Source organism: Glycine soja, chromosome 6, assembly GCF_004193775.1.
Source record: "Glycine soja cultivar W05 chromosome 6, ASM419377v2, whole genome shotgun sequence".
In the NCBI taxonomy this organism is placed as follows: domain Eukaryota; kingdom Viridiplantae; phylum Streptophyta; class Magnoliopsida; order Fabales; family Fabaceae; genus Glycine; species Glycine soja.
In genome coordinates, this window is record NC_041007.1 from 17,173,506 (window position 1) to 17,200,966 (window position 27,461).

The following is a 27,461-nucleotide window of genomic DNA, read 5'->3' on the forward strand; positions in this document are numbered from 1 at the left end:
TTATGTCTTATGTCTATTTTTAGTTTCTTAATTTTTTTTATCCTTACTTTTAGTTTTTTTTTGTCTTTACTTTTAATCTTTTTAAAGAGCTAAAAGTAAGACAAAAAAATTTAAAGCAATAAAATAGATTAAAATAATTCAAGGACTAAAAACATAAAAAAATTTAAGAACTAAAAAGATAAATATTTTATATCGTAATATTTGTGATCATTGATAATTTCTTTTCAAAAACAGCGTAATTTAATTTAGAAATAAATATGAAAAATAATAAATTAAAAGATAAAATGTTAAATAAAAATTTCTAAAAACGTTTTCGTTGAAAGAAAAAAAAATCCTAAAACGTAAAAACACTTCTATCAAATTATAGTTCCTAAAAGCATTCTCATTACAACTTTTTTAGGGGACCATAATGGAAATGTTGTATCAGAAACTTCCTTTTTAGCCACAAAAAAAAATTATCACAAGCTTTCTTGCCAAAATTAGAAGAACTTTTTGCCTCAGATGGACTCAACAACTTTCAAAGGATCTGCTGTTTTTCAGCATTATTTGTGAGAGTGATTGTCTCCATCCAATTGCTCCACCAGAGAAGTTACTTCCAGGACATTTTGGATGATTGTTTTTGTCTTAGCCAACTGTTCTAATACTGCTCTTTATCTTTCACTAAGAGAACTGAAAATCAAGTGAGCTTGCCAATTTAGCTTTTTTCTTGTAATGATATGTATTGGGTAGAGGATTACCCTCACCAGATTCAGTCTTTTTATTTTTGCTGATGTTACAGGACTTATCACTTGAATGATAAGTAAGCATTACACAAATATGCAGTTGACTCACGGAAACCAAACTCTCCTTGGAGTGGAAAAATATATTGTTTTGCTGACTTCACTTAAATTTTGACCAGATCTGAATTAAAACAATTCACATTCACATAGAAAACTTGGGGATCAAGTTTGCTGACATTTGGAGTATTATATTCTAACCCCACATGAAAAACTTGGGGATCAAGTTCAAAAAATTTATATAAACACCATCATCAATTCATCATATATCCAATACAAACATAGCAGAGAATTAGTCCATAGCAATGGCAGAGCAAGACAAGGTGATCCTACACGGGATGTGGGCCAGCCCTTATGCCAAGAGGGTGGAATTGGCCCTTAATTTTAAGGGCATACCCTATGAGTATGTTGAAGAAGACTTGAGAAATAAGAGTGATTTGCTTCTAAAGTACAACCCTGTTCACAAGAAGGTTCCTGTACTTGTTCATAATGGAAAGGCCATTGCTGAATCCATGGTGATCCTTGAGTATATTGATGAAACATGGAAAGATGGTCCTAAACTGCTTCCAAGTGATTCTTACAAACGAGCCCAAGCTCGATTCTGGTGTCATTTCATCCAGGATCAGGTAATTAACTTGGCTTCCTTATTAATTATTAGACCATATCATTTCATGTCTTGCTTCCAGAATGTTTTAATATTAGTATTATTAGATGCTAAGGTTTTAAGTTGTGGTCGCGGTTTATTGTGTTCTTTGATATTGCAGAAAAATACTGCCTATAAAACTACAATTGTGATCATAGACACTTGAAAACCTTAATGTTTCGGCCAAAATTACAATTATAGACCGTTTCTCAAAACCATGAGTAGATGTATGAAAAAGAAAAATGATAGTATCAATCGCTTTAAAACTCAACAATGAATAAAAAAATTGCTGATTTGAGTTGAGATTTTGTTGACTGAGTTGTGCACGTGGTAACTGGTGTAATATAATTGCTTTGATATCGCACACCAGGTGTTTGGTGAAAGTAGTAAGAGATAACAACAGCAAACTCTTATCCCACTAAGTGAGATCAACGACATGAATCACATGATATCATTCTACACGATAAAAGTAATGAGAGATCGAATGCTAAAAAAGTAGGTGGTATTTCTATTTCACAAATTTTGTTTTTTAACTTGTGATTAAAACTAAACTCAAATGATTTTGAAAAAGTAATATATGCATCTGTGATTTAATTCTCACAAACCAATATGCATGATAAATACGTTTGACTTTTATAATAATTGTTTTAAAAGTTATATTAAAGATTATTTACAATAACTACACTTTTACACTCATGTAAATTAAAGTGTTAGCTATTTTAAGTTTAGTATTCTAACTGGAATATATAGGATTCCCTATTTTGAACTTGGGTAAATCAAACTTCTTGCTTAAACCATACACTCTTAATTTTGTTCTAATGCATGTTTTTTTTTTCCTTTAATTTTTCGTTGCAGTTAATGGAGAGCACTTTTCTAGTAGTCAAAACTGATGGAGAAGCACAACAAAAGGCCATTGACCACGTGTATGAGAAACTGAAAGTGCTAGAAGATGGAATGAAGACCTATCTGGGAGAAGGCAATGCTATTATTTCTGGTGTTGAAAACAACTTTGGAATCCTTGACATTGTGTTTTGTGCTTTATATGGTGCCTACAAGGCTCATGAAGAAGTTATTGGCCTCAAGTTCATAGTGCCAGAAAAGTTTCCTGTGTTGTTTTCTTGGTTGATGGCTATTGCTGAGGTTGAAGCTGTGAAAATTGCAACTCCTCCACATGAAAAAACAGTGGGAATTCTTCAGTTGTTCAGGCTGTCTGCACTGAAATCTTCTTCTGCCACAGAATGATATATACTTCAACACTTTAATAGACTGTCCATCGTTTGCTTCTTCTGCGAGTCTTTAGTGTATGTATCTTTCAATAACAGGATGAGTAACACCTGAGTATGTAAAGCGTGATGATATAGAGATATACCTCTATATATCAAATACTCTTCTATAAACACTTCTTTCTTTCCTTATCATGTGATATCGTTTATCATATTTATACTTATCTCTCTTCCTTTTTGTTTTTCTCACTGTTAAATAGCATTCAGTCCACCAACCTTTTTCCGAATGTAAAACATATATATTGTGACAAGATGGTTTTTGTGCTTCAATTTTAATTGATTTTCAGGGTAAAAAAAGAATTTGATATGATAATTAAAATTAATAATTATGGTTCAATTTGAGTTAATTTAAATATAATATAAAATCTGGTTTAATTTAATTTGATATTTTTTAGTTTGTATTGGATTAATTTTAGTGGGTTTTTGCTTTATACTATATTTGTTTTTCTTAAAGATACTTAGCAACTTAACCAAGTAGTTCAGATTCAAATCCTAGTTGATCTTTGAATATGGAATAAATCGCGCAGAAACAATTATGGGTCAAACTTGATGTACCTCTCAATCAAACTTTGAATTAGTCAGAGTCTCTTTTCCTTGATAAATCAAATGGTTAAGACAAAAAAAATGAAAATTGAATATCTCATTACAATATGTAATTCTCAAAAGTCTAAATTATCTTATATTTTTAGTGTTAAGTGTGGTGCCTGAGATTGTCACACTTTTAAATCTTAACATTAGTTTCTTTTTTTTTTTTAAAGGAAATCTTAACATTTGTTGCTTTTTGTATTTGCTTAACTAATGATGACTACCCTAAGAGAAAGACTTTTCCTTTTAAAAGGTGGGATGATCTTATTCTTGAGACAATAAAACCTTAAGATGAGTGCACGACAAGGTCTTAGAACGATTTATTGTAAGACATTGTGTTGGAATAAAAGTGTGAGGTGAAGTCTCACATCAGGTAGGAATGAGAAGGTTAGGAACCATATAAGTGAGGATAAGACTCATAAACTTGAGTATTAAGGTTTTGTGTTAAAGTGTGGTGTCAAGTTCACCTATATGATTGCTCATGACCCATTGGTGTAAATCTATTTGGTGTTTATCCTCCTCGGTTGCACAACAATTGGTATCAGAGTCGATGGTTCAATGTGATGACTAACTCAGACGAGTAAGATGGTGGCGAAAAATCCATGGACATGGAGATTACTTGTACTCAAAGCCTTCCTGGCAGCTGAGTCCATGCATAGAGGCTAGGCAGTGGGTCCCACAAGTGTTGTGGCAGTACAAGGTACTAGAGCATGTTGGTGATAATGGCCAGATGAGCCGCAGCAGCCACGATTAAGCTCTAAGGGCAATCATTGAATACTCATGAATTAAAAATGACTTCTGCTTAAGGAGTAGGTTACCATGCGGAAGACACTCACGCTTGAGCGAAGATTGTTGGAATACATATGTTTTGGGTTAAAGTGTGGTGTCAAGTTCACTTATATGATTGTTCTTGTCTCATTGGTGTAAATCTCCCAAGTATTTACCCCTCTCAGATGCATAACACAGAGTTAGCCTTCCATCATAGGATTGTGATTATGTTAGAGTAAAGAATGTTTGTATACCCTTTGTAAGTTTTGCTTTAATAAACAAAGAGAATTATTTTTCAAGGTAAAAGGACTAAAATATAGTTAAAGTCTTGAAGATTACACTCACATCATCATGGAAACACTTGCATTTTAACCAAAATTGATTTAAATCAATTCACAATCACATTATATTCTATTCCCACATAGGAAACTTGGGGATCAAGTTCAGAACAATATATATAAACAACCATTGTACTAACATAACATGAACTCCATCATCAATTTATCATATCCAATACAACATACTATAGAGTACAAAGTAAGTCTATAGCAATGGCTAAGCAAAACAAGGTGATCCTACACGGGATGTGTGCCAGCCCTTATGTCAAAAGGGTGGAATTGACCCTTAATTTTAAGGGCATACCCTACAAGTATGTTGAAGAAGACTTGGCAAATATGAGTGATTTACTTCTTAAGTAGAATCTTGATCACAAGAAGGTTCCTGAACTTGTTCATAATAGTTGAATGACTTGAATCCATGGTGATCCTTGAGTATATAAAACATGGAAAGATGGTCCTAAACCACTTTCCTAGTTTCTAGTGATTCCTACAAAGGAGCCCAAGCTCGCTTCTATTGGACTAATTTCATCAAGGATCAGGTATTTAATTATTGACTTAAATATGTTTTTTATTCTTAATAAATATTTTATTTTTGTGTTTGCTTCTTAATAAATCTTTGTTTTGCATTAAGTTCCTAATAAAACAACAATTTTATTTTTGGTCATTGACACTTTTTTTGTTCCTGATAAATTAGCAAATTTTGTGTTTTCTCCCTAATAAATTTTTCCATTTGTTATTAGTTGGGACTAAGACAAAATTCGCTAATTTATTAGGAAACAAATACAAAATTTACTAATTTACCAGGAACTAAAACAAAATGTTAAGGACCAAAAACAAAAGTGTTGTTTTATTAGGGACTCAATGCATAATAAAAATTTATTAAGGAGCAAACACAAAAATCGAATATCATTAGGAATCAAAAACATATTTAAGCTTTAATTATTCAACTATATTCATGTCTTGCTTCCATAATGGTAACCATAGTATTAGTAGATACTAACTAGGTCCAACACAATTGCTAGATAATTGAGTTTCTTAGGTATCAATGTCGATCTTGGACCTTGTCTCGAGGTGTGATGATACAAGACTTATGACTAAAAAGGGCCCAATTTTTTTAAAAAAATTATACTGTTATATAATAATTTTTTAATATTATTTTGTGTTATTTTTATAACCAAATTGAAGTTATTATTTTACTTCACATTTGTCCTCTTTTTGTTCAAATTAAGTTGTGACATGTGATTAATTAAAAGGCACTATCATGTTAGTTGTTAGTTCTTTTTATGTATTACCTTCATAAGTCCATATTAAATGAATTTTTAACTCACATTGACATAAACATGTATTAGATCTATGATAATAGATTTAAAATATTCTTTAAAACATGATTTTAAAGTTTTGTTTTTTTAACAAAATAAGAAACATAAACAAATATTCAGATTATAAAGAAAATAAAACTAAATGTTTGTATATTAATAAAGAACAAAAATATGTAAATTTTAATATTAAATGATATTTTATCAATGGTGGATGATAGCAACCAAATTAGATATTTTTTCAAGAAACAAAATATAAAATAAATTTCAATTGTAAATATAAAATTAATATTTTAAAATATATAAGTAAATTAAAATTATAGAAAAATGTGATGGGTTCCTCATAGGTTTACCCAAATATGATAAAACTCAATCAGGATGGGAAATGGTTTAAAAAATATAAATCTATCTATTTTAAACCTAAACATGTCCTATCTTTTGCATGGATGGAAATGGAGATATTCAACGTACCTCTAATCTATCTCATTGTCAAGCTTATCTTATATATAAATTTTTTTATGTAATTTTGTTTAGAATAAATTGAATAATAGATGATTGTTAAGTCTGACAGCGTCCAAGTCATATTGGACTATACCAAACAATTAAATCCCTAAGTTTTTTATGATTGATGAAGTATAAATTTTATATGTTAACCCTTCATGCTTAAGCTACAGGTTTATCTATCTCTATGAGATACAACCAAAAAGCATGACTAAAAAGGCTCCAGACAAAAGCTAAAGTATAAGTCATTGGATGATACTACCTCAGTGTCCAGTTCTAAGAAGACAAGTGTTTTAGCACTTGGCTCATAGTACAAAAGTAATGGAACAGTTACTCGATCCTCAAGTACTGAAAGGAATCATCAGAAAGTAACGTCCATAGGTTCAGGAAGTAATCTGTGCAATAGCACACAAAAGGAAATATTTAAATTGTCTTGTCTTAAGATTCTTAATTCTTTTTGTCTTATGTTGTTAATGTTATTTTCGATTTGTACGTTAAAAATCATCTCTAAGTATAAGGCGACACTGGCAAGTTGTACTTCTCTAAAGATATGTTGTAGAAAGTGTTTGTGGCCCCACACACTCTCTCTCTAATCCTCAAGTACTGAAAGGAATCATCAGAAAGTAACGTTCATAGGTTCAGGAAGCAATCTGTGCAATAGCACACAAAAGGAAATATTTAAATTGTCTTGTCTTGACATTCTTAATTCTTTTTGTCTTATGTTGTTAATGTTATTTTCGATTTGTACGTTAAAAATCATCTCTGTGTATAAGGCGACACTGACAAGTTGTACTTCTCTAAAGATATGCTGCAGAAAGTGTTTATGGCCCTCACACTCTCCCTCTCTGCATAGTAATGGCCTCGTGTAAAACGCTAGAGCTATTGACAACAACTAGTTGGGATCTCTCAATGGATCGAAGTTTTGAAGTCTATATAAAGCTTGAAGATGTTTGAGTTAAGGTTGTCGAATCATAAGAGAATAATCTGAGTCAAAATGAACAAAGTGTTGTAATGCTATCAGTCTTATTGGACGAAAGAAACTTGAGTGAATCTTAGCTTTGGTAAGTTAACAAGTTTCATTGTATTCAAGCTTATTGGGCAAACACTCCTTGAGTGATTAGAATACACTTTCTATCAAACATATTTGTTTGTGAAAGCCAGGAGTGGATTAGTGATAAAGAATACATGGGTCTTAATCTTAGGGGAAGATTAATGATAAAGAATACTTTGGTTTTAATCTCAGGGGGAGATTAAGGGTAGTGTCAGGAATATCCTAGAGAGTACTCATTGTAACCAAAAGTGCCATAGAGAATACTTGGTTGTAATCAAAGATTTGATTAGTTGAACTCTTCAAGTTTTGAAGGAGAGCTGGACGTATCCCAAGAGTTGGGGTAAACCAATATAAAATTGTTGTGTTTTCTTTACTGCTTCTATATAACTAGTCCATCTCTATAGTTTACTTCTACACTATTGTGTCCAAGTTTTGCAAACTGGTTTTTAACGTACAAAGTGATTTCTAACTCCTTGGACAAATCCTATCATCCATTGATATCTATTTGAGAAAAGTTTTCAAAAGACTAAGTTTTTATCCATCACACTATTCAACCCCCCCCCCTTCCTAGTGTGTTTCAGGTACTTCAATTGGTATCAAGGATTTATCTCTGGGTTAAGCTCTCGATAGAGTAAAGGAAAGAAAATTCTTGAAATGATGGAAGAAGGATTTGTTGCGAACAAGCCTCCCATGTTCAAGGGAGCCAGCTATGACTACTGGAAGGAAAGAATGATTGGCTTCTTTGAATCCACTCACGTTGATAAGTGGGATGTTGTAGAAAAGGACAATCATATTCCTTTAAATGCTCAGAAGAACGAGATCCCCGGGAACAAATAGATAGATGATTATAAGTCCATATTTCTTCTTAATTCATGCGAAAGGAACATTTTGTTGTGTACTCTATCACAAGAAGAATATTCCAAAGTTCACATCTTTAGAAGCACCAAACAGGTGTAAGATACCTTAGCCATTACCTAAAAAGGGTCCTTAGAGGTAAAACGTAACAAGTTGAGCCTTCTAACACATAAGTATAAACTCATTAGTATAGAAGATGGAGAAGATATCCAAACCATGTTTCAACGCTTCCAAACCATTTTGAACGAGCTTCACTCTCTAGGTAGACATTATGATAATTATGATCACATTGATAAAATCTTACGAAGTTTATCTAGAAAGTGGAAACCTCAAGTTACAACATTAATAACCATCCAAAATCTAGATTCAATGACTCTTGAAGAGCTCATTAAAATTCTTAAAGTCCACCAGCAAGAGCTTGCTCAAGGTGAAAGAACAAAGAAATGGAAGTCATTAGCCCTTAGGGTTCAAAGACCAAAACATAACTTTGCATCCAAAGAGTCATCTTCCAAAGCCCTTATTATTAATGATGCTTCAGGAGAAGAATCTAAGGATGATGACTTTGATGAAGAAGATGACGAGCTAAGTCTGATCACCGGGGCATTACTGGACGAAAAGGTATCCTGTGGACCAAAAATCCTTCTTAAGGATTTTCAAGACTTGGCAGAAAAGATGAAATCCTTAACCACAACTCTTGAAAATTCAGAAGAAGAGAACAAGGAAATGCTTAAACAAAAGCTCTTACTTCAAAAAGAATGCATGCTTGCTAATAATGAGCTTGATTAGTTGAAAAAGGAAGAAATTAGATCTCTGGATGAAATGTCAGCATTATAAAAAGATTTCTTCTGATTTAAACTATAAGCTTTGAGAATGTGAGGTCTTGAAGGAACTACCTCCTGAGATTGAAAAACTTTATAATAAGATAGAAACCTTGAGAGATAACCTAGGAAAATTTGTTAGTGGTCATAAAGCTCTTAATAAAATTATTTAGGTGCAAAGAAACCCTAAAGATAAATCTAGCCATGGTTTCAAAGGCAAAAAGGTTGTGCATGGTGAAGAAGTAACTGTTTGTTATTTCTATGGAAAAGGGGATCATGAAACTCATAAGTGCAAGAACCTCTCTGAAAAGGGGAACCCATCAAAGGGTCCATGCAGTGCTTACCAAAACCTACAAGATAACCAGGAAAAAGACCCAAAATGATTTAGGTACCTAAGAATAAAATAATTCTCGTTGCAGACCTCTTTGATAGCAAGAAAGAAACACTAGTCATGGTACCTGGACAGTGGTGCTCATGACACTGTTGGATCAAGTGGCCTTAGAATAATTAAGAAGGGGGGTTGAATTAATTATTAATGTGTCTTGACTAATTAAAAATATAACCTTCTTAATGTTACTAGATTCGATTAGGCTTTTACTACAAAGTTAAGAAAGTAAAGAACAGAAATAGAAACTTAACCAAAAGTAAAAGCGGCAATTAAAAGTACACAACGGAAATTAAAGAGTGTAGGGAAGAAGAAGACAAACACAAGATTTATACTGGTTCGGTCACAAACTATGCCTACATCCAGTCCCCAAGCAACCTGCGGTTCTTGAGATTTCTTTCAACCTTGTAAAATCCTTTATAAGCCAAAGATCCATAAGGGATGTACCCTCCCTTGTTCTCTTTGAAAAAACCAAGTGGATGTACCCTCCACTTGAACTGATCCACAAGAGATGTACCCTCTCTTGTTCTCAGTATAACAATCCCCAAGTAGATGTACCCTCCAATGTGTTGGGACAAAGAATTCTCAGGCGGTTAGTCCTTTGAAATCTTTTGTTTAAGGGGAAGGGAAGAATCAAAATAATTCTCAAGCGGTTAGTCCTTTGAATCTTTTGGAAGAAAGAAGAGAGACACAAAATAATTCAGGCGGTTAGTCCTTCTATTTTTTTGGCAAAGGGAGAAGAGAGAAAAAGATGAATAACACAAGTTTTTGAACAATGAACTTTTCTTGGAAGAGAAAGTGTTGAACAAAAACTTTTAGAAAGATGAAGAGAAATGAATTAGAAAGTTCTGTAGAAAGTGTTGAAGGATGTTATGAAATTCATGCCATGGTCACATATTTATAATCTCTTGATGACTCAAGTTAAAGTTTAGGACTCTTGGTAATTTCTTTAAAACTAGTCACCCTTTAAAAATTGTGACTATTTTGAAAACTAGTCACTTAAAAAGTTGTGACTTTTAAAAAAAAACTTCAGAAACAAGTCACTTGAAGAATTGTGACTTTTAGAAATTTATTTTTCGAAATCAGTCACTGGTAATCGATTACCATCAAGGTGTAATCGATTATACATCAATAGATATGACTCCTCATGTTTAAATTTGAAAATTAAAACGTTTAGAAACACTGGTAATCGATTACAAGTATTGTGTAATCGATTACACAAATTTAAAATGATTTGAAAATGTTTAAACACAAGTTGTGACTCTTGAAATTTGAAATCTAACATTTTAAAACACTGGTAATCGATTACATGCTCATGGTAATCGATTCATGTAATCGATTACAACTTTGTAAACCAGTTTTGAAAACAATGTTGGCTACTAGCAATCGATTACTACCTTCTGGTAATCGATTACCAGAAAGTAAAACTCTTTGGTAATGATTTTGTGAAAACTTCTTGTGCTACTCAATGTTTTGAAAAAAAAATTTAGTACTTATCTTGACTAAGTTTTCTCTTGATTCTTGAATCTTGAGTCTTGAATCTTGATCTTGATTTTATCCTTGAATCTTGATTCTTGAAACTTGATTCTTGAATCTTTGGAATTTGCTTAACTCTTGATTCTTTGGCATCATCTAAGCCCTATGCCTGGTGGGGTGGTCACTTTCAGAGGGAATTGGAAAGGTTTGATAACTGGTGTAAGTAAAGTCTATATTCCTCCATATCTTCCTATTGATAATGTTTTACTTGTTAAAGGGTTAAAGCATAATCTACTAAGCATAATTCAATTATGTGATAATGGATACAATGTCACTTTTAACATGGATATGTGTATCATCCAGAACAAGGACAACCCTTCACTCTTTTTGCTAAGAGACAAGGAAATTTTTGTAAGATTAAACTTGGTGATCTATCCAGTCAAAAGGTGTCATGCTTACTTTTAGTCAAAGAACATCATTGGGTATGGTATAAGAAGTTTGGTCATGCTAGCTTGAGGTTGATCTCAAAGCTGCAAAGACATTGTCTCGTAAGAGGACTTCCAAAGTTTTCATATCAAGATGATTCTCTTTGTGAAACTTTTTAGAAAGGGAAACAAGTAAAAATTTATTTTAAATCTAAAAATGGGTTTTCCACTTCTAGGCCTTTAGAGCTCTTACACCTTGACTTGTTTGGACCAACAAGGACTGCATCCCTCTCTGGATGCAAATATGGTCTAGTCATAGTGGACGATTACACTAGATGGACATGGGTCAAGTTTCTAACCCACAAGGATGAGTCTTTTGGTACCTTTTATAAATTCTAGAAAAAGATTCAAAATGAAAAAGACATTTGTATCTCTTCAATCAGGAATGATCATGGAGGATAGTTCGAAAAAGATCTTTTTGAAAAATTATGTGAGGAGAATGATATTCACAATAGTTTTTCCACTCCAAGAACACCATAACAAAATGGAGTTGTTGAAAGGAAAAATAGATCTCTTCAAGAAATGACTAGAACCATGCTTATAGATCACTCAACTCCCAAACACTTTTGGGCTGAAGCAATAAACACTGCTTATTATTTACAGAACAAATATATGGCCAATCTTAAAGAAGACTCCTTATGGATTGTGGAAGGGACATAAGCCCAACATCTCTTATTTCCACCCATTTGGATGTCAATGTTTCATTTTAAACACCAAGGATAACCGTGGAAAGTTTGACTCCATATGTGATTATGGAATCTTACTTGGATACTCTGAATCGTTCAAGGCATATAAAGTGTATAACTCTAGAACCTTGATTGTGGAATATGCCATTCATGTAAGATTTAATGACAATAAGCGTAACACTACAATGTTAGAGTTGGATGAGTCCTTTGCAGAGATGAAAATAGAAAACATCGTCAAGTTTGTTGTTGCGTCTAGTTAAGACAAACTTGCATCCAATGCACCAATGGACAATCAACCTGAAGAAGTCAGAGAACCAACTGGACGCTTGCTGAGGAAACATCATTCAGAGTCCCAGATCCTTGGTGATCCTAAGGACAAAGTCCAGACAAGGAACTCTCTCAAGCATACAACTCTATATTTCCGAGATTAAGCCAAAACACATAGATGATGTTATGTTTGATAAATAATGGGTCAAAGAAATGCAAGAAGAGCTGGACTAGTTTCAGAAGAATGATGTCTAAAAGCTTGAAGAACTCACCAAAAGGCAAATCTATTGTTGGAGCAAAGTGGGTGTTCAGAAACAAGCTGGACGAAATAGGTAAAGTTGTGAGGAACAAGGCTAGGCTTGTAGCCAAAGGTTACTCACAACAGAAAGGTGTAGATTATATTGAAACTTTTGCTCATGTTGATCGTCTAGAGGAAATACACATTTTATTACCCTTTCCTACTCATCATGGTATGATGTTGTATCAAATGCACGTAAAAAGCATGTTCCTTAATGGATTTATCAAGGAAGAGGTCTATGTGGAACAACCCCTTGGGTTTTAGTGTTTTATCTACCCTCATCATGTTTTCAAACTTAATAAAGCTTTGTATGGTTTAAAGAAAACTCCTCGAGCTTGGTATGAAAAATTAAGCTCATTTTTAACTGAAAATGGCTTTATTAGAGTAAAGGTAGATACTACTCTATTTTGTAAAGATTATGGAAGTCAATTCTTGATCGTCTAGATATATGTGGATGATATCATATTTGGTGCTACTAATGACTCTTTGGGCGATGATTTTTCCAAGCTTATGCAGGTAAAGTTTGAGATGAGTATGATAGGAGAATTGGAATTGTTCCTTGGACTTTAAATCAAGCAAATAGAGGAAGGCATATACATACATCAAACCAAGTATGTGAAGAAACTTCTGAAGAAGTTTAAGATGGACGATGCAAAGCAAATGAAAACGCCTATTCATCCAACCACTATACTTGGACTGGACGAAGAATCAAAGCAGGTGGACGAAAAGACATATAGAGGAATAATAGGATCTCTTTTCTATCTCACTGCATCTAGACCTAACATTATCTTCAATGTATGCCTCTGTGCCAAATTACAAACAAAACCAAGGGAAGGTCATATATCTGCTATTAAACGCATATTTAGATATTTGATTGGAACTCCTAACCTTGGTCTATGCTTTAAGAGAGAAAAGGAACATAGGTTGCTTGGTTGCTGTGATGTGGATTTTGCTAGAAATAAAGTGGAAAGAAAAAACACCAATAGAGGTTGTCACTTCATTGGTGGATGCTTAGTTTCTTGGACGAGCACGAAACAAGGGACAATAGCTCTCTTGATAGCAGAGACAAAGTATATATCAATTGCAAGTTGTTGTTCTCAAGTCTTGTGGATCAAACATCAGCTTAAGGATTACAACTTATTTCAGAGGCAATTTCCTATCTTTTGTGATAATACTATTGCCATAGATCTTTCTAAAAATCTCATCATGCATTCATGTGCCAAACACATAAAAAACACATCACTTCATAAGGGATCACGTTCAGAAGGGTACTATAGAATTATAGTTTGTATCCACAAAAGATCAGTTTGCTGATTTATTTACAGAACCCCTTACTGAGGATAGGATAATCTCTTTAAGAGAAAGGCTTGGCATATTCCATGTGGAATGAAGTTTCAAATCCATGTGTGAAATCTTAACACACCACTAAGCGTCTAGAGGACCTATCGTCCAATGAGCTTAGTCAGTATTGATGCACAACAAACATGCATCCAATATATGGACTGTGACCCTAGACACAAGTTTAGTAAAACATATCATTTTGAGTGTACTTGTGATGAGTCACCTAAAGCAAGTTGAATCTTTTTTGAAAAAGCCCACATCTTTTCAACTCCCCCCTATGATCAGTTTCTCTCTTTTCACCCCAAACATTTAACTGTCACCATCATTCATCATTACAATATTTCACTATCAAAACCTTTTGTAAACTTTTCACATTCTCTCTCTCAGAAACCTCTCTGCATCCTAACCTATCTTCCCTCAGACACTCAGAAACTTCCTAAAACCCTAAAAATGGCCAAGAAACAAAACCAACCCTGAGATGTCCAAGCCACACCTGACTTTTGAAACAACACTCCCTCTGCATCCTCAGAGGACGATTCTCCTGTTCAGATCAACAGACTTGCACCCGTGACTATCCTTGCTATGAAAGTCACAATGAAGGACAAGGAACCAGGAGTTCATATTAAACACCTCTTCGATATCATCTCACTGGAAAACGCTGGCTATGCCATCAAAGCTTATCTCATGTTGTGTGACATTCACCACTTCTTTGAAGACCACAAGATGGTGGTGCCTGAACTTATCAGGGAGTTTTGGAGGGCTGCCAAAATCTACAGAAACGAAGACAGTGGAGGATACTTTGCTGGAAAAGTACTAGGGATACCAATGAAGCTGCCTGTTAAAACTATCACTCAAGCAATTGGTTGCGAGCATCACGAAACCAAGTTCATGAACAACTGGGGATATGAACTTGAAGACCACATTGGGAACTCCGTGTGAGGACCCTACTTGGCAAAGACCCCAAGGTGATATGGAACACTACTAAGCAAGGCCAAAATCTTTTAGTGGATAGTCAACAAGGAAATTATTCACAAACAGGGCTCAAAGTATTTCTTATCCAAATGGAGGGCACTCCCTTTGACTTACGCCAAATTCTCTTCAACTATTTTGCAACTAAAGTGATGAAGGACAAGAGCATTAGGAAAGACATCTACCATAGTGTCATCCTCATTAAGGTATTTGAAGTCCATGGAGTAATGAGAAAGTTCATGTATGAGACATCTATAGATGTGCAAGATCAAATCTACCTGGACGAGTTGTTTATACCAAAGCAAAAAAGCTTCAGTCAAGAGAACATCTCCAAAATGAGATTGGCAAATGTTGGCTAGTTCCAACACACACCCCAAGTGGATGATTCCATACTTTCTGAACTTCATCAGAAGTTTGGAGTCAACACTGGGCGGGACGACCAGCTGGACGCAGTTTGGGAGAAAGTTGTTGAAGAAGAAAGAGTGGACGCAGATGAAGCCATTGCTCAAGCTGAGTAGAGAACCAAGAAGAGTATGGACACACCTTCGTCCAAGGTTGCACCCGCTCAATAGCATCCACCTCCCACTCTCGCTGCTCCCAAGGAAACAAATGCCACGACTCATGTGTCCAAACACCAACACCTAAGAAGCAAAAGCCTTTATCCACTTCTAAACTCCTTAGGGCACTCAGTGAGATTGAGGATGAGGACAATAGGCCTTTGGTCTTCAGGAAACACAACGCTACACCACCTTTAGATGAGACCTGTGTGCCTCATGTGAAGAAGGTGAAACCAACACAGAAGGTTCTTCCTTCTTCTTCTCAACCCCGTGCTAGCAAACGAGAAAAGAGAGGAGCTCAAAGACCCAAGCGCCCAAAGGGTGAAAAATCTTCAATTGCCAATGATACTGCCGATGACCCTCCCCCAACTGACATTCAACCTGTTCGACATCAAATTTCAACTGTTTAACAGTTTGAACACAGTCTTTAATGCACTGAGACTTTTCATCTTAAGAAAAAGAAGAGAACTGAGTCCACTGCCAATATGGATGATGAAGTTCATTATGAAGCACCTCCATCACCCATCCACCTTGATCGCTTCCAACATCAAGGTCCACCTACCATCGACCCCAACCTAACCAATGAAGATATTGCACGATTGTGTTTTCTAGTGGTCTTTCTTTCTGAGAATGCTTACAACATTCAAAGAAGATTGGATGCGAAATTCCAATCTCCGGTGGATTGGATGCAATTTCCATTGGACATTGAAGAAGAAGTAGTTACTTACCCTCCGTCCATGCATACATATTTACAAGTTGCATCTTCCTCTATTGAGATGGATCCACCAACAGGGATTGAAGTTCTTCCTCCACCATCATGGAAGAGACTTCAACCCAAGGTATCCAAGCCTTCATCCACTGCGGCTCAACATACGAATGTTTACAAGATTCCATCAGGGGCCTGCAGAGAAAAGGTAACATATGATAAGGATATCATTGGATGGTTTCGCAAGATTGACGCCTAACAAATTGATCCATCATGTGATAATTTCCTACTGCCTTTTTTGTGTCTAAAGTACACCCCATTATTCACTCCTATGTACAAGTTTTTTCCATTAGTCTATGGTCAGCAAACCCTTCCTCTGACTAAGGATGACATATATAATGTTAGGATGATTATGATGCAATGCGAGTTGATTGATAAATGGTCAAATTATCCTCTTGGTATTCACATCAGACCCACCACTACCATCAAGTTCATGCTCGATCGCAATGCTCTGAGGTTTCCACCATTGGACCTTAGGAAGAAGAAAGTCAAGTTTCCTCCCCACAAAAAGCCTATGCCTCATCCAGACCTAAAGGACAATGTTTCCTTACGTCCAATTCCTTATGATTGGAGCAAGTACTTTATAAATGATGTTGCTAAGAAGATTGTTGCTTTGAAGTTGGACGCTAAGTTTGATCAAAATGATGCCATGCTCTTTGATTTTGAAGACATGTATGAAATCTCTTATCTTGCATCCACTTTAGAATATGACAAGGAAGACACCTCCAATCATACGTGTATCGTGCAGATCTTGCATCCAGCCAAGATTTATAGATTCAGTGATTGGAAGATGTGCTTCCTAAGGCAAGAAAAAGATAATGAGTCCTATCAACACCTCATCCATGATACTCTTGATCTTCGCTCTCAGTTTGTCTTTGACTTGTACAAGTATTCTAAAGCTGTAACAACAAGAGTCATTGTAACTGCTTGGGCATAGTTTCCTGCACTTAAAAAGCATCCATTCTCTCTTGATCAGAATCCTTGGGTACCAGGTCAAGGAAAGGGGTTGAACCTTAGAGGAAACAAGACAAACGAAACTTCCAACTGATGGAGATGCAGAATGAGGATAAAGCCAAACAACAGTAGGAGAAGATTGAATATAGAGAATTGTTGAAGCTATGCTGGTTGAAGTTACTTCACAACCTCTACAGATCATTGAAGATGCACTCGCAACTGTCAACATTTCCAATACTCCTCGTGAGGTGACTCCCTTGACCACCTTTGCTTCAACTGGTGTGTTTGAAGAGAGGATACAAGAACTGTTGCGCCTTCAATAGGCCAACCTGAAAGAAACTATGGAAAGAAGGTTTCTTGTTTGAATGCATGAAACTAATATGTTGATCAAGAACACCCTGGAGTCCTCACTCAAGTCCTTCAATGATTTTGTTCTTTTTAAAATGAGTATGCTTATGCCACAAAGGTTGCCTCCATCCATCCAACCACCACCAACCATTGTTGTACAATCTCATCCTAAGGTTCTTGCACCCATCATTGTTGATCCAATGCTTGCACCTCTGCCTTCGCTACCAAAGCCACCACCATCTATCCCTTAACCTCTGCCCATTGAAGGTTGACCATGATGTTCAAAGTCATTTCCTTTTTCTCTTCAAACCCGTGTCTTTTGATGATGACAAAGAGGGATAAAGTAGAATAAAGATTTTGATTTATAAAACACTTGTACTCATCTGAATTTTTAATAAAAACAAGTGTTCTAGTGGTCACATATGTGTGTTTTCATGTTTTTTAATCTCCCTACACATATGCTATGCATGCTCTGATTAATACATATTCTCTTATACATGCATAAGGTAATGAACTCAAGGAGAGTCTTATTTATCCTCACATAATCTGCTCATTCATTATGATAACATATTTGCTCTGATTATGAAATATTTGCTTTGATTATGTCTTTGAAAGATCTCTTTATGTTATGATGCTTAACAAGTTTCTTGTATATCGAAGTTATATTCTTCAGATACACAAACAAAGAGTAAGTGGTGTGTGATAGTAAATTCTAAACTCTTTTGATACTATTAACGTTTTAATTACTGTAGGATTTACGTCAACTAAGTGTAACTGAATCCCAATTGTAGTACTAAACTAAAGCTCTAGTCGTCACCCAAGGAAATAATGCAAGGTTGAATATTCAAATTAAAAACTTTCATACAAAGATATTTTTGTGTTTTTATATTTTACACTACCTAAAACTAAAACTAATCAAAACAGAAAATAAAAGATATATTTTTATAGAGAGATTAATGTGCTAAAAATTTAATAACAGAAATTAAAAGAAAATGTAAGAAGTTACTTGTTGACGATATAATAATTATAGACGAAAACAATAATGTTCAGATGTTAAGATTGTACACGGAATCCCTATATTTGCTGCAATTCCTCACACTTCTACGCCATTACATCATTCATCCTCAATTCACTAATGTATTCTATCCCTAATCCCTTAGGTGATAGATCCTAAATCACTTGCCTTGATTCCTAATTCCTTGGCAAACCGACACAAGCAATCAACATTACCGTTTAGGAATTAGCGAGGCTTAACTAAGATTATTTTATCCCTATAGATAATCCCAATTAAGTATCCGATTCAATTTGGGTTTCAACAAGATTTGCCAAAGTGTACACCAATTCCTAGAATCATCTATGAGGTGTGCAGGCTCACAAAGCATCAAATATAGAAGGTAAATAATGAACTCAAACAATATATTAATGTGATAAAATTACATCAAATAGGGTTCAATCCCTTCTTCTCCTAGCTAAGAAAGAAACTAGCCACTCATAAAATACAAGAAGAGAAAAGAGAAGAAGGTTTTTCAGTGAATGGTGGTGTGTAGAGATGTGTTTTTTTGCTACTGTCTATGTCTCTCTATTTATAGAATCATAGATGCATTTAATAGAGGCAAATAATCTCCTTAACTTACAAAATAATAATTTGAACAAGGAAATTAACTCTTCAGCCAATATAATTTGTTTTAACTATTTCAATTATCTTCCAAGTGATTCTCTTCATTTATCTCTAAGCTATATCTCCATAATTATCTCTATTTTGAATTAATTTAGTTTTTGGACGCACTGTCTGGTGTACTTCTCTGTTTGAACTAGCTTGAGTGGCCTATAACTCGCTTGAGCGAGGCTACCTTGTAAAATTGCTCTATTTATCTGTAAAAACTCACAAAATCATATTAAAAACTTCTAAAATCGTAATTCATATCTACAATATATTAAAAATTGGAAACATAACAAATTTGATTCAAAACAAGGCCTAAAGTATTAAATAAATGTCTTAAATTGCATATGAAAATATGATAAATTTGACGCTTATCAGATACCTTGATCTTAATTTCTTCATCTTATCCTTTTTGGTATAAAAACTTATATTGTTTGTCATCATAAAAAGGGAGAGATTGTTAGTTTGGATGCGTCCAAGTCATATTGGACTGCACTAAAATATAAAATCCCAAAGGTGTTGATGATTAACAAAGTATAAATTTTATATGATAACCCTTCATGCTTAAGCTATATGTTTATCTATCTCTAAGAGATACAAGCAGAGCATGAGTAAAAAGGTTGTGGAGAATAGCTAAAGTATCAACCATTAGACAATATTGCCTCAACGTCTAGTTCTAAGAAGACAAGTGATTCAACACTTGGCTCATAGTACAAAAGCAATGGAATAGTTACTCGATCCTTAAGTACTTAAAGGAATCATTAGAAAGTAACTTCCATAGATTCAGTAAGCAATTTGTATCATAGCGCACAAAAGTGAAGATTTAAATTATCTTGTATTGAAATTCTTAATTCCTTTTGTCTAATGTTGTTAACATTATTTATTATTTGTACGCTGAAAGTTAGCTCTAAGCACAAGGCGACATTGGCAAGCTGTACTTCTTTGGAGATATGTTGCAGAAAGAGTTTGTGCCCCCCACACTCTTTCTCTCTACACAGTAATGGCCTCGTGTAAAACACCAAAGCTATTAGACAATGGCTAGTTGGGATCTCTCTTCCTCCCAGTTATTATTATTATTTTTTTTTTTTGCATTCGTGCATCATAAATACATAAACAAGGATTCACTACCCACACTACTACAAAAAAGACTTTCTAAGCCAGTTAATTTACACTTTTCATGACGATTTTGAACCATTGTTGACTTTCCACGATGATTTTTAAACTATCTTAGAATCTCGGTTTTTGGATCGGTTGTCTCAGAAATAGTCTTAGAATGTGTTTTTTATATAAAAAAAAAACCTAAAAAATTGAGGATTTGAAGACGATTTATCAAAAAATCATCTTAGAAACTCTACTTTCTAAGAGGGTTTTTTTAGAAAACTTTCTAAGACGGTTTTTCCATAAGATCGATATTGTTTTTTTTTTTAATGTTCATTTTGTTTTTTCTAATGCCTTTTTAGTTGCAAATCAGACGTGAATCATATGATTCCAATGAAATATAGGTACACAAGACAAATTTACTAAAGTAGTGAATCTACTCAGGCATGGATTCACATATACAATGAGGGGGGGGGGGGGGCAAGTGATGGTTGCCCCCACTAACTTTTTAACATTAAATATATCTATAAATTGTTATTATAATTTTAAATGCAATAAAAATTCATAATATTAATTTGTGCCATAAATCTACTCATAGTTTAATTATTCTCTCTCTCTCAATTAGACATTCACAATATTATCTCTCTTGTTTCATTAGGACTTGCATTTTATACACTTTTCCCGTAAGGCTGCAACTACCAATGCAATCATTTCAAACTACCTTTCTTTTATGTCTGTACTTGAATTTTTTAACTGTCAATCCTTTTCAATCAACCTTGTTTTATCTCTCTCTTTACATTGTATTTCAGCGGTTAGAAATGGGATTCATATAAAAAATAATCTCATATCATATCTCAATGAAATTAGAACTCCCAAATTAAAGATTGACCCTAAACAGAAGTTACTAATGGAAAAATTAGGCAACATAGAAAGATGAAGTATACAGACAATAGGGGTACATAAAATATAAGCACAACCCACTATTTCAAAAAAAAATTAAAAACTATGTCTAGCACCATAATTTGGTTTTATAAAAAAATATGTATTACATTGAGTATCATGGAATGTACATGTAAGTCATATTGTTATAAACTTTTGTAGGACCATTCAACATTATGTAATCCATTATAACCTTGGCACATGTTCCAGGTCCACCACCAATTTCATATATTTGATTGCAAATTAAAGGATTGTATCAACTACTAATTGAAGTAATAAAAAGTAACAGCTTGGGTAAATAAGAAAAGTTTATGATGCTTTCTACATTATTATAAAAAAGAAAATATGAGGCTTACATAGATAATAAAAATGAATGAAACAAACTTATATAGAACTAAAACATTATCTAATAATGGTTTAGTGAAAAATAGCAGGATAATGCAGGGCTCTCATAAACTGAGTTGTTGGATGAAGAGACAAATTTAGATTGGGGAAAAAGGCCAGATGAACCTACACAAGAAACAATGATCAAATGCAACAAGATTGCAATACACTTACTTTTAAAGGCACAAAGAAATTTGCAGTGTGCATGATGGCTTCAGCAATAGCATGAGCATACTAAGGCTACAAAAGTAAATATACAAATAAATAAACATAAAAGAGCTAAAACATTGCATTGACACATGATTTAGAATTTTTGAAAAATAAATATATTATTTAAGATTCTACAGATGTTTCAAGCATCAGAAAGTAATTTCATTATAATTTGATGTGCTTACCAAAAATATTGTACAAATTCTGAAAAATTGCACGCCAAAGTTCCCATGTCCAATATGAGCCTAATTTTGCATTTAGATTCCAATGATGAATTAGGTGAACAGCACATGTAGGGTGAATTTGGTAGGTGATACATAGGGTTGCTTAGAGAATTTTGTAACTATAATTTCAACATCCAATTATTCCTTGTGGGTTTTGTAGTTGTTGGGAATTGAATTCAGACTTGGTCCTTCAATACTATTGTTTGTGTGATGCCTAACTTAATTTTTCTTCTCACTATCAATTTTAACTTAGATTTCTTTAATGTTAACCTACAAATTCAAATATCTCATTATGTAGCCAAACAGGATAAAATATCCATTTTCTTGAAAACCTAGTCAATTCTTGCCAAGACTTTCCCTAAATGCATCCATCTTAACACCCTAAATTTGTAGGTAATGCTGACAGCCCTAAAACAGACACCAATTGATCTTTAAATCAATATTTATTGTTTGCAGCCCTCTCTTGACAATAAGGTTGAGCTTGGCCACAATAATATCTCATAAAGATTAAAAGTTCATGGAAACTATAAATTGTTGATTAAATAAAACATAACAATTTTCTTCATAGCAAACTAAGAACCATAAAAATCACATTCTGAGTCATATTATTGATCTTATATATTAAGGACTAGAAATTTTTTTATCCCATAAAGTGTACCTTAAAAAGTTCCATTGGTGTAAACCATAAAAATTACCTAACAAGAGGACTTGAGCAGAACAATCAAACATTTCTCCCCCACCTCAAAGAAATACCTCTAGTCAACCACAAGCTAATACTTCATGCAACTTGAAATAATATATGCAAATAATGATTCTCAATTCACTTTATAACATTTTCTCAACATAATCGCAAAATCATCCTTCTCTCTTCTTCTCTTCCAAACACTCAAACAAAACCTTCTAATTATACAAACATAACGTTCCCCGTTATTTCTACCAACCTACCCTTCATTCCTTTTACGTTTAACAACAACACCAACTCACAACAAACAAGAAGTGTTCATAGGGGTAAACTAGTCAACACATTAATTAATTAACCAAGAAATAGATGAAGGAAGAAAGTTTGTTACCTAACATTGATGTAACAAGTTTGGGAACCAAGACCTCGTTGATGTTCCTAATGGCGTTAAGAACTCACTTTCCACTGTAAATGCTCTTGTCCTTGTCCCTCAACTCCAACGCCTCATAAATCCCCATGGACACACCGCTTGGCACCGCTAATCGTAAAATCCTGTCTACCACTAGATCCACCTCCATCACCGGGTTCCTGCGGCTTCACCGACTTCATCTTACACTTCCTCACCCCCATAACCGTTGTGGTGGCGGCGTGCACGATAAGTAAGCGTCGTAGGCTCCTCCTCACAGGGACACTTTGTGGGGAAGCTTCTCACGTTGTTGGTGGTGTCGCTTCTTTCAACCTCTAGGAGAGAGAGAAACATTAGAAGGGCTCGAGAGAGTAAAGAGCACGAGGGAGAAAATGAGTATTGACCCGAGCCCATTTAACGACGGTTTTAAATAAACCGATGTTGACCATCTCATTTCAACATTGGTTATACAAAAAATCAATGTTGAAAAATTCTTTCCACGATGATTTTTTGATAACTGATGTCAATAATTTGGATGTAATTTCATAAATGTCTCCGCATTAATTTTGATAACAGTTTTTATTGAACCGATATTGATGGAGCATCGGAGAAAATATTTTTTATAATAGTGTCACTGCATTTATTAATACATATCAGTATGTCACATTAAAACTTTACCACTTCATAATATCATTGCTTTGATATTGCAAACTTGTTGGGAGAAGTAGTGAGAGAATGCTAAAAAAAGTTGGTTTGTATTTCTTTTTCACAAATTTTGTTTTCTTGTGATTTTTTTGTTGTATAATGGTCACACCACCACTAGGTTGATCTGTTCTAACTTGTGATTAACACCGAACACAAATTATTTTTGAATAACCAATATATACATCTGTCACTCAATTGCTAATCGTCATATATAATAATATATTAAGGATGGTATTTGATTAATTGACAATATGTATGTAAAACTTTTACAATTCATAGTGCATGTAAATTGTGAATTAAAATCTTGGCATTTTTAAGATTAGTTACCTAACTAGAATATATAGAATTTCCTATTATGAACTGTGATTTTGAATTGGGTGAATCAAACTTCTTGCTTAATTAAACCATGTGTGTTTGTTCTAATTCATTTATCTTTTTTTGTTTCTCAATTTTTTGTTGTTGCAGTTAATGGAGGCCAGTTTTCTAGTACTCAAAACTGATGGAAAAACGCAACAAAAGGCTATTGTCAAAGTATATAAGAACTGAACGTGTTATAAGATGGAACTAAGACCTATCTGGCAGAAGGCAATGTTGGTGTTGAAAGCAACTTTGGAATCCTGGACATAATGTTTTGTGCGTTATTTGGTTCTAACAAGGTTCTTGAAGTTCATGGTGCCATAAAGGTTTCTTGTATTCTTTTCTTGGTTGATGGCCATTACAATACATGTAATTTTTAGCAATATTTTTTGTCTAACACTTATTAAAAATATTATTAAAAGTTTTTGACAATATTTAAAAAATATTATTGTTAGTCATCATTTACGACTAACTTTTGTATAAAAAGTTTTATAAAATGTTTATTTTTCCCCCAATTTATGGTTCTTTTTGTAGGGTTGTACATATTTTTAGGTTTAGTTTAATTTTGTTCAGTAGAAATGTCCAACATTGTGAATTTAATGTGTTTTAAATTCAATTTCAGGTAAAAAGAATGAAATTTGTGAAGGCTAGCAACTGGTGTCTCACTAAGCGAGGCTTGTGCGCTTAGCGAGAATCATGCGCTAAGCGAGGCACTTAGTCCGCTTAGTGATTTGAGAGAATCTAGAAGAGAATCTGAGAAGCATCTGCGCACTCAGCGCATCATTAGCTCGCTCAGGGAGACATTTGTCTCTTCTGGTGCTAAGCGCGCCCAGCTCGCTCAGCGGATATTCACTAACTCGAGCTAAGCGCGAAAATGGTGCTAAGTGAGCCTTCGAGGATAGAAAGCCCTTTTTAAGGCTGAAGTTGGGAAAATCAAGAGGAGCGTGGATTAGAACGTAGAGAGTAGAACAGAGGCAAAAAATAACGCAAGGAAGCCAAAAACCTCAGCTTTCAAGAGGATTTTAGGTTTAAGAGTAATTTCTAGGTTCCTAAGGGTGGAGGAGACATCCCCACCATTGTGTAATCTGTTATTTTCTTCTTAAACCCTCATCTTGTAGCTGAAAGGTGTTGCCTTGTGATGGAAGGCTAAGTATCTCTGTTGGGAAATTCTGCTAGAACTTGATGTAAATTCTTAACTATCTATTTAAAGTTGTTTTATGTGTTCATTGCTTCTATCTGCACTTAATTATTGCATGTTTTTGGTCTGATCACCATTGGTGTGTAAAGTTAGGATTTTTAGCATTGGAAAATGTATTAATCCCTAGAACTGGATAGAGCAGGGCTAGATAACTGCATTACTAGACATAGAGTGTAGGGTTTTAGTTGTTGATATGTTGTGATTGTAATGTTGTTCGGTTAGGCTAAGTTCGACGAGACATACGAGAATGAGGTTTAATTAGAATTAGTCCTTTCACGCGAGGAATCAGTGTTTGGTATTGTAGTCCTCAACATAGAACACAAAAATAACATTAAATAGAAAAAAATATTTTAATTACATCAAGTGTTCAGTAGAAGGACCCAACGTTTTAATAATTTGTTTTCTCTCCCATTTTGATAAGCGTATTTGTAGTCCTTTTAGATTTATAGCACATACATCTTTGATTTAATTCTTTTTACATGGCTTTATATCAATGCCTGCTTGTTGAATGAAACTTCACCAAATGAAACAAGTTCCCTAAGTTCGATACTCGGTTTCTTACCATTTTATTATTATTTTAACGACTTGGTACACTTTTTGATAAAGTTTGGGACTGTCCTAGAGCTCGAACAATTATCAAATATGTTTTCGCGATATTTGATCAAATGTTTTGTATAGCCCATGACGATAAAGGTAGGTTTTAGCAATGTGAGTTATACTCAACATTTGATAAAATGTCGTGAAAAATTATTAGTAATATTTATTCATATTTGATAATATTTTTTAAAATGTTGTAAAAAACTTTTAATAACATTTTTAATAATTGGTAGGCAAAAAAATGTACTTAAAGGTCACATGTGAAGTAATGGGCTATTGTTGAGGTTGAAGCCGTGAAAATTAAAGGCAGCTTTTTCACATGAAAAAAGAGTGCAAATTCTTTTGTTTTATAGGCATTTGTATTGAAATCTTCTACTACAACATATATATATATATATAGAGAGAGAGAGAGAGAGAGAGAGAGAGAGAGAGAGGTATCAAACCCCCCAAACCCAACTGAATTGATACAAAATTGAATAAAACCACTTTAAAAAAACTAAACTATTTTAAGAGTGAATAGGCATTTTGGTCCCTGACTTTTGACTCATTTTGCAAATTAGTCCCTATCTTTTTTAAATGTAAAAAATAGTCCCTATCTTTACGTCTGTTATGCTAATAAGTCTTTACTATTAAAATCCAATTTCCACTGTTAGTCATATGTTTATGTGGCAAGCCTTTGTCCATGTAAGCAAACTCATGTGACAAGTCTTTGGACTGAATTGAAAAATTATGATGCAACCCATTGTTAGCCATAAGGGTTCTGGAGGTGCAACCTACAAGAATGGGAAGGGATGTACACGTGGCGCAACGGGAATGAGTACATCGGAGAGTGGAAGAACGACGCCATCTCCGGCAATGGTGTGCTGGTGTGAAAGAACGGGAACCATTACGAAGAGTGTTGGGAGAACGGTGTTTCGAAGGGGAGAAGGGTGTTCACGTGGCGCAATGGAAGCACTTCTTCTAGGAATTGGGGGAAAGAGTTTGTGAATGAGAAACGTGTGTCAATGGATGAGTGTAATAATAATAATAATAATAATAATAATAACAGTAACAGTAATAATAAGAGTGTAATTTTTCCCAGAATTTGTATTTGGGAGCTTGATGGTGAAGCTGGGGATATCACTTGTGATATTGTGGAGGCTTCTATGATTTATGGTGGAGGAGGAGTGTGTGAAAGTGATGTACAGTTACAGAAGAGCCCTTGTGGTTCTGTTGATGGGGATGTTAAGAAATCGGGTCATACAGTTTCTAAAGGGCATAAGAATTATGATTTGATGCTTAATCTTCAACTGGGTATTAGGTATCTCATCTACATTGCTACTTTAATTAGCTTTTCAGTTATGGTTTGGTTAGAATTAGATAAAAAAAAACATAATAAGGTGATCATCTATATATGAAATGGAATTTTCTCAAAGCAAAAAGAACATGGATAATAACAATGGCTGCCGGATTAAAAAAAAGAGCTATATCTACCAATTGAATGTTACCACTTACATTGATGCTTTGCTAATAGACAGAGGAAGGTGACGGATAACTAA

General features: G+C 34.2%; 1 protein-coding gene and 1 pseudogene across 1 annotated transcript; both read left to right on the top strand.

Moving 5' to 3' along the window:
• The first annotated feature begins 1,032 nt into the window (after positions 1 to 1,032).
• Positions 1,033 to 2,866, top strand: LOC114416545 (glutathione S-transferase U9-like). Its single transcript, XM_028381448.1, has 2 exons — positions 1,033 to 1,402; positions 2,275 to 2,866. The coding sequence occupies exons 1-2, from the start codon at positions 1,082 to 1,084 to the stop codon at positions 2,659 to 2,661; spliced, it is 708 nt and encodes a 235-aa protein (XP_028237249.1). The 5' UTR covers positions 1,033 to 1,081; the 3' UTR covers positions 2,662 to 2,866.
• Positions 2,867 to 4,606: 1,740 nt separating this feature from the next.
• On the top strand, positions 4,607 to 27,461 carry LOC114415882 (annotated as a pseudogene).

Coding starts and splice junctions, on each gene's coding strand:
- LOC114416545 (XM_028381448.1), top strand. CDS start 1,082: ATGGCAGAGCAAGACAAGGTGATCCTACACGGGATGTGGGCCAGCCCT. Junction 1,403..2,274: donor GTCATTTCATCCAGGATCAG/GTAATTAACTTG, acceptor TTTTCGTTGCAG/TTAATGGAGAGCACTTTTCT.